We start from the raw sequence: 7,344 nt of genomic DNA, 5'->3' as shown, positions 1-7,344 counted from the left end.
ACTTCTGTTGTTTTATATATCCATTTCATTTGTTTTCTCTGGTTTATTGTCCAGATTTCCTCTGGAGAACACAATTGTTTTAGAAATGTTGGAACACTTTTAGTGATGAAAAAAATTAATTCATCAATCTTATCACTGCTTGGGTTATAAAACAACTTATTAAAAATGTTTAACAAGTTTTATTTTACAGTATATTACAGGAGCTAAAGTTTCATTCCAGTACCTCATCAAGAATATTGAAAGATAGCAAATAACTTAAAAGAGAACTGCATCAGATCATTAGCTGCAATGTCAAAATCAGAGAATTTACATTTCAAACAAAAAAAAAAAATTTAATGGTAAACATTATTCAAACACAGACTTATTAGTATTAATTAATTAATTTCAATAAATATCTTGACAGAACAAAAATTTAATGGAAAACTATCTATGAAGACTGAACTTCACAGATGTGCAAAATACACTGGGCTAGTTTACTATGTCATAGTTATAGAAAAGGTAAAACATAAGGAGTCAATGGTTGCATTTCTTATCTTCAAGATGTAGTAACTTCTGAACCACTTAAGCAAACTTCCAAGCATTGTGAAGTACTCCATAATGACTTTTACAAAGTACCATAATTTATCCAATGATTAATACTTGCAGTAAAATATAAATGCAGATAAAGTAACAAACCATGTTCCTTCTATAATACTGATTCTGGTATGTAAGATTCTGGTATGTATGTTTATCTTTACCTGCTTTACTTTTCATCCTAGTGTTCATGTTTATGTAATAATTTTGTACTTGCAATAAACAAGTTATAAAACTGCACCTACTCTTTCTTCTTTATCATCACAATCTAGCAATTTAAAAATAGTACATTTTTAAACTATGGCATTAATAAATTCTCAAATTATTCTACTTTCATTTCATTATACATAATAATTAATTATTTATCATGATGTGCACGTCTTCAAAAATCTGTATTTATCTGTCTACTCAACAATATGGAATTTATACAGTATATTACTCTTTTTGTATATTCTCTGTTCCACAAAATCAATCTCATCCAAAGGAAATGTTTATATCTTCATGGCATTTATGGTAAAATTTGCAAGATAACTTTGCATTTTCTTTCAACTTAGTATAGTATCATACATATGGATTTTGTACAAAACTATGTATTCCTGTGAGAAATGAGAAGTTACTGTGGACTCTCCATTGTTCATCATCACTATCAAGAAGACATTACGTGCAACCTGTGGATTGGACCAACACTTATGCGAGACACTGTCATTAAGACCCCATTACTGTCGAAGTTTTATTATGGTGAAAACACACATCACACTTCCTGACATTCTATCTATGTCTCTTCCTCACTGATCTATGTACAAATGTAGAAGACACTTATCTATTTTCTGTGTTCTTTTCTGTTAACGAAGTAAAATATATTTATAAAATGACTCAACATTGATAATGGATTACAAAGCAATGATAACAGTGTCTATAAAATAGAAAAGATTTCAGTCTTGTCTGCTTTGTATTAGCTTAAAAAATTATCTTTTCCTAATCTTCTTAAATTACCTAATCACAGAGGTGTACATAAGTTAAAAATGCTAATGATTTTACACCTCTGAAGATTGCAAAATTCTAACACATTGCAAAAAAGTTCACTGTACTTTTCATACTAATATGAGGTGAATTTCTCAAATATTTTCATTTTTTAAACTGGATAATGATATGACAACTGCAAAATAGTGACTTGCTAAAGTTGCATTGCCTCCTGCACAGTCTTATATCTAGGATTCCTGATCTGAATGGAGAAGGTGAAATAGCCAAGAAAGATACTGAAGTTTCACATTTTCTATGATGTCAGTGGCAGGAACATGGTTAACTGTATGAGAAAGAACTAGTTAAATGTGAAACTTTCTCTTTCTACTAGTATATACACAGAAAACCTGGCATTGGCATATTTGAGAAATCATGCCAATTTTTTTTTTTTTACATACACATTATGGCCTGGATCTCGTTCTTGGTAAAATTAAAATATTTTCATATCTGTATCCTTCTGAATACAGAAGAACAGATTTAAAGACAAAAAACAACAGCCAAAGTGTCCCTCATTACAAGGATGTTGCTATGACCATTATCAGTATATTTTATATATGATTTTGCTTTAATCTTCTAATCATGCATACTCTAGCATGCAAAATTTTCCCTAGATCTTGGTAGTGAAGGACAAAGCAAGCAAACATTTGTTAATATTGGGTTTACAGAAAAAGTAGTAACAGCTGCATATTGTTACTTCTGTATAAAAATCTTTGGAAGTGACGTATAATAATTTATTACAGTATTTCTGTTGCTTAAAAACTATTAATTAGAAAATATTAGGAGACAATCCTCTTCAAGGTGACAGTTAACATAATTCATCTGGATTTTATATCTTAAATTGTCATTTCAAAAAATAAATCTAACCCTTCTTAAAAGAAACACTATAGATCATTCTTCTTCAACTGTTACTGATGTGCAGTTAGTTTATGCAAAGTAATCTAAAAAAAAATGTATCTAATATTTTCAGTCTAAATAGGCCCATGTTTTCTGTGTATATAAATATCAAAGCCCTAATAAATGACAAGAGGAAATTTGTGCCTACAAGATGAAGAAGGTTAAATAGTATACGTATTTAGATAAAGTTAAGTTTCCAAATAGAGCATGAAGACTTTAAAAGTTATTTGAATTGAGAATATTAGACTAAATGACAATGGAGATGCTATAAAACTTTCATCTTAGCCAATGAATCAACCATTTATATCATTATAAAATATGTATTGCTAAAAACTTTCTGTTCCTTTCTATCAGGATAACACTATAAAAATGCTTAAAAACTGGCTACACATTAGCAAACATCAACCAATGACATATTATGAAAGACTAGCCTTAACAACCACTAATATAAAACTAATTAGTAACGATTATCACCCTTGTAGACCCTATAAATGTGAGGCCATTGTCAATCACTACATAAGGATGGTATTCTTCGGTGTTCTGTTAAGGATACAGTATTAATCAACACATCCACCACCACCACCCAATTCCTAGAGCCCTAGGCCTCACAAAATAAAACTGTAGATAACTTTTCAGACAAGAGGCATAACAATTTGAATGCAAACAAAAAGTCAATTACCCTCATGAAAACATTAGAAACTACTAAACCTTTATGCTAGTACAAAGTGCACTGCTTTAAAATATCCATGTAAGCAATAAAAGCATGTGAAAAGCAAAAAACCTTGTCTCTGCTTGGTTGAAAACATTGGGAAATTAAAAGTGCTGTCCATCACAGTTGACTTTTATATAAACAAGATGGTCAACAGTTTTTATACACATCAACTGAGAGTCAGCTTATTTAGCATTTCCAACCTCTAATCACCTCAGTTGTCTACAAATCCACCATCAAAGGAAGACACATTTGTCGAGCAGTTTATTCTGAAGCTTTTCGTGCCTTGTGAATAATCTACAAGTACTGTTTTATCTTGATTTTTACTTTGGCTGGAGACTGCTATATCACACCAATACTCAAGTGCTTCTCATGTTATGACTAATACCACTTTGTTTGTAAAAAAAAAAGTATATTATTATGCCAATTATGAGAATCTATGAAACGATAATCCTGCATGGGTGGAATTAATAATACAATCAGAATCAGTATATTAATTTCACTTCTTATTCCTTACACCATAATACTCTTCCCTATATTTATTGTCTGTAGTCAAAAAATATATCAAATAAAAAAATTTCAATGATTTTTTCAGATTTCTAGTTAACAATCTAAATGATGAACAAGTTTCTCTTTATACAGTTATTTCTACCATTCACACTTATATCTAAATTCAAAATAATTCTAAAAAGATTATTAGAAACAATCCAGCTATATATAGATATATAGATATATATATGATATATATGAAAACAAGTACACTAAGTACAATTGTGCTTTTTGATAAACTTCTTTGATTTAATAAGATAACCAGCACTGAGGCTTTTCACTCTGCCAACCTACGTCTCATTGTGTATGATGGGATTGTTGTGCAGCTCTTCGGATTTGATCAGGTCCTATTTCCCAGTCTCAATTCAACAAATGAGCAGAAATCTCATACATTTTCAAACCTGAATATATATATATATATAATACCTCCCTACAGCTAGGAAAACCATATAGTTAAAGGTAATTTAATAACACTTCAACAGATTACTCCACCTTTTGTGGTAGCAGTAAATTTTCTGATTTTTTTGATGGACAAAATTACTGTACCACCTTAAATTTGTGTAAATTCATCACTTGACAGCACTTGTATTCCTTAATTAATTCCAAAAAGCACATTCCTCTTTTAGCCAGGGAATTATAATCATATTTTACTGATCTATAGATGTAAGTTAACATCACATTTGGTAAAGTTGGTTTTAAAAGTCAGTTTGATTACTGCTTCTTATGAATATTCTTTATGTTACAGTCAAAATCTCTCTATATATAAATTTTTAAGAACTTCTATGAATATTTTAACAAAAACAATACTGCCTTCATTTGGCAATTAATTATGAATTTCATATTACCCAAGATTACAACATTCATAATCTTATTCTAAATATAAAATTGAAAATGCAGTTGTATTTAATAGCACAAAGGCAATTAACTAGTTACTTAGTATTTATGTATCTTTCCCCGAGTAAAATCACTCCTTTAGTTCTACCATGTGTGCACACTTACAGTATATTCACTTATGCATGGAGTATTCATTAATATATCTTTATCTATATAAATGTATATGCATATATCGTTATTGATGATTTGATATATATATATATATATATATATACATATATACATACATATATATACATACATATATATATATACATATACATATACATATACATATTATATTATATATATATATATATATATAAAATGATATATATATATATGTATATATGTATGTATATATATATATGTATATATGTATATTATATTATATATATATATATATATATTATATTATATATATAGTATATATATTATAGTATATTATTATTATATTATAGTGATTTGTGTTGTGTATGTGTGTGTGTGTGTGTTGTGTGTGTGTGTAGTGTGTGTGTGTTAGTGTGTGTGTGTTAGTGTGTGGTGTTAGTGGTGTTGTGTAGTGTGGGTGTGTTGTGTGTGTGGTGTGGTTTGTGGTGGTGTGTTTAGTGTGTGTGTGTGTTTGTGTTGGGGTGTGTGTTTTAGTGTGTGTGTGTGTTTTGTGTGTGTGTGTTGTGTTGTTGTGTGTGTGGTGTGTGTGTGTGTGTGTGTGTGTGTGTGTGTGTGTGTGTGTGGGTGTGGTGTGTGTGTGTGTGTGTGTGTGTGTGTGTGTGTGTGTGTGTGTGTGTGTGGTGTGGTGTGTGTGGTGTGTGTGTGGTGTGGTGGGGTTGTGAGTGTGTGTTTTTGTGAGAGAGGAGAGGAGAGAGAGAGAGAGAGAGAGAGAGAGAGAGAGAGAGAGAGAGAGAGAGAGAGAGAGAGAGAGAAGAGAGAGAGAGGAGTGTGTGTGTGTGTGTGTGTGTGTGTGTGTGTGTGTGTGTGTGTGTGTGTGTGTGTGTGTGTGTGTGTGTGTGTGTGTGTGTGTGTGTGTGTGTGTGTGTGTGTGATATAAATCAAATTTAATACATATGTTCTTGTTTTCACCTTATCTATATAACCATACCACAAAATTAATTCAGAGAGCTTTTTTTCTGAAATAATATACCCAGGCTCTAATATGATAATGAAAAATATTCTGTACATAACTTTTTCCAAACTAGTCCTTGAAATAGCAGTTGGCAGTTCCCATACAAGATCTTTCCACTATGTTTTCCCATTACTTACTGTCTCCACTGACTTGCCACAGCAAAATACAGATGGATAACTGTCATCTAATTCTTTACTATTTGTTGAATGTTGCTAAGAATTAACTGAGCAACTTTGTGCATTATGACATCTTGTAGTTAAAAGTATACCTGTTTTTAATCTACGATCTACAAAAAAAGTTTTCATTGATTTTCCTAGACATTTTGTATGTTAAAGCTACTTCTTTTCATCTTTAAGTCCCAACAAATTTTTGATGTGCTTTTGTGCCTTTGCAAGAGGGGCTTGTGCAGTTGGGGGAGTCTTAAGGGCAGAGTGAGGTAGGTTGAGAGCCAAGGGGTCACGGAGCCTTCGCAAGTCTGACTCCAACTCGGACAACTGGTTTTTGAGGTCGTTATAGTGGGAAACGTCCATTCCCAACTTCTTGGCTTTCTTGTGGAAGCTCAGTAGGAACTGACGGTCACGGACATCAGGGAGCACAAAGTCCTGAAAGAACAGATATATAAAAAGTGTTGACTTCCTTGGATAAAGAAATTGTTGCTTGGGATATTGGTGATATCAATGCCTGTTGTCAAGATTATACCTTAGGATGCTAGTGATATTAGTGCCTGTTGTCCAGAATTTGTTTCTATTATGAAAAATTATTAATATGACTAGAAATTAATTTTTTGTTGAGGTGAAAGCAATGACTATCTTAAAACTTTTTTTTTTAATGAATGTATATAAATTGTGATAATTATGATTATCAGTCTAGCAATACATTATCAGACCTAAAATGCCATCTTACATCACACAGACTATGCAAAATCTGTTATGCATGTGCATGTCTTCAGATATTTATGACATTAAACAGTATAATAGAATAAACTACAGCACATGCACATTTAAAAAGTTTACTATGCTAGAGTGTATAATGAATGATATTTAAAAAGCCTGCCAGACAGCAGTATAAACCATCTTTACCTGTTTTGTTACAACATAGTAGGCATAAGCTCCTATTGCTGTGCCATATGTCACAAAGTATGTCACAGGCTCCATGATATCCCATGAGTATTCCCACCAGGTCAGTCTGGCTAGGAAACCAAACTGGAGAGCCATGTATCCAAGTCCAGCCCATGTCAAGATGCTAGTGCGACGCTCAGCAGCTGTCACCAAATCTTCACGTTTCTGCAAGAAAATCAGATTCAATAAAAGACCATCAATAAACCTATTGCCATATTTTTCATTTACCTGGGTGCTATTCTACGAACTTTCTACCCACAATTAGATTGTTGTAATCTTCTCAAACAACGCTAACTCATTAAAAGCAAACCTGAGCTATTTAACCCCTTGGATCCAGGTGCTTCACGGCCAACAAATGGACCAAAACCTTGACATTAAGCTTACTTGAGTGGCGACTCTCATGGATGTGTGGCTTGTAGGCCCAGCCAACATGAACACTCATGTGTGGCATCATGCCTTCTTGCCTCCACTTTGCGATATCTTTT

The 7,344-nt window shown here is 32.1% G+C and overlaps 1 protein-coding gene across 2 annotated transcripts in view; it reads right to left on the bottom strand.

Moving 5' to 3' along the window:
• Window positions 1-5,581: 5,581 nt before the first annotated feature.
• LOC119582634 (calcium uniporter protein, mitochondrial-like) overlaps window positions 5,582-7,344 on the bottom strand; it is a 78,643-nt gene continuing 76,880 nt past the window's right edge. For both annotated transcript variants that reach the window (XM_037931029.1, XM_037931037.1), the window contains exons 5-6: window positions 6,821-7,024; window positions 5,582-6,343 (exon numbers count right to left, since the gene is read on the bottom strand). In XM_037931029.1, coding sequence (XP_037786957.1) covers window positions 6,077-6,343; window positions 6,821-7,024 — 471 coding nt within the window. In that variant the 3' untranslated portion in view covers window positions 5,582-6,076. The remainder of the gene's footprint in view (window positions 6,344-6,820; window positions 7,025-7,344) is intronic.

Source organism: Penaeus monodon, chromosome 2, assembly GCF_015228065.2.
Source record: "Penaeus monodon isolate SGIC_2016 chromosome 2, NSTDA_Pmon_1, whole genome shotgun sequence".
Classification (NCBI taxonomy): Eukaryota; Metazoa; Arthropoda; class Malacostraca; order Decapoda; family Penaeidae; genus Penaeus; species Penaeus monodon.
Note: the sequence above shows the minus strand (reverse complement) of the source record. Positions and strands in the feature narration are given on the sequence as shown.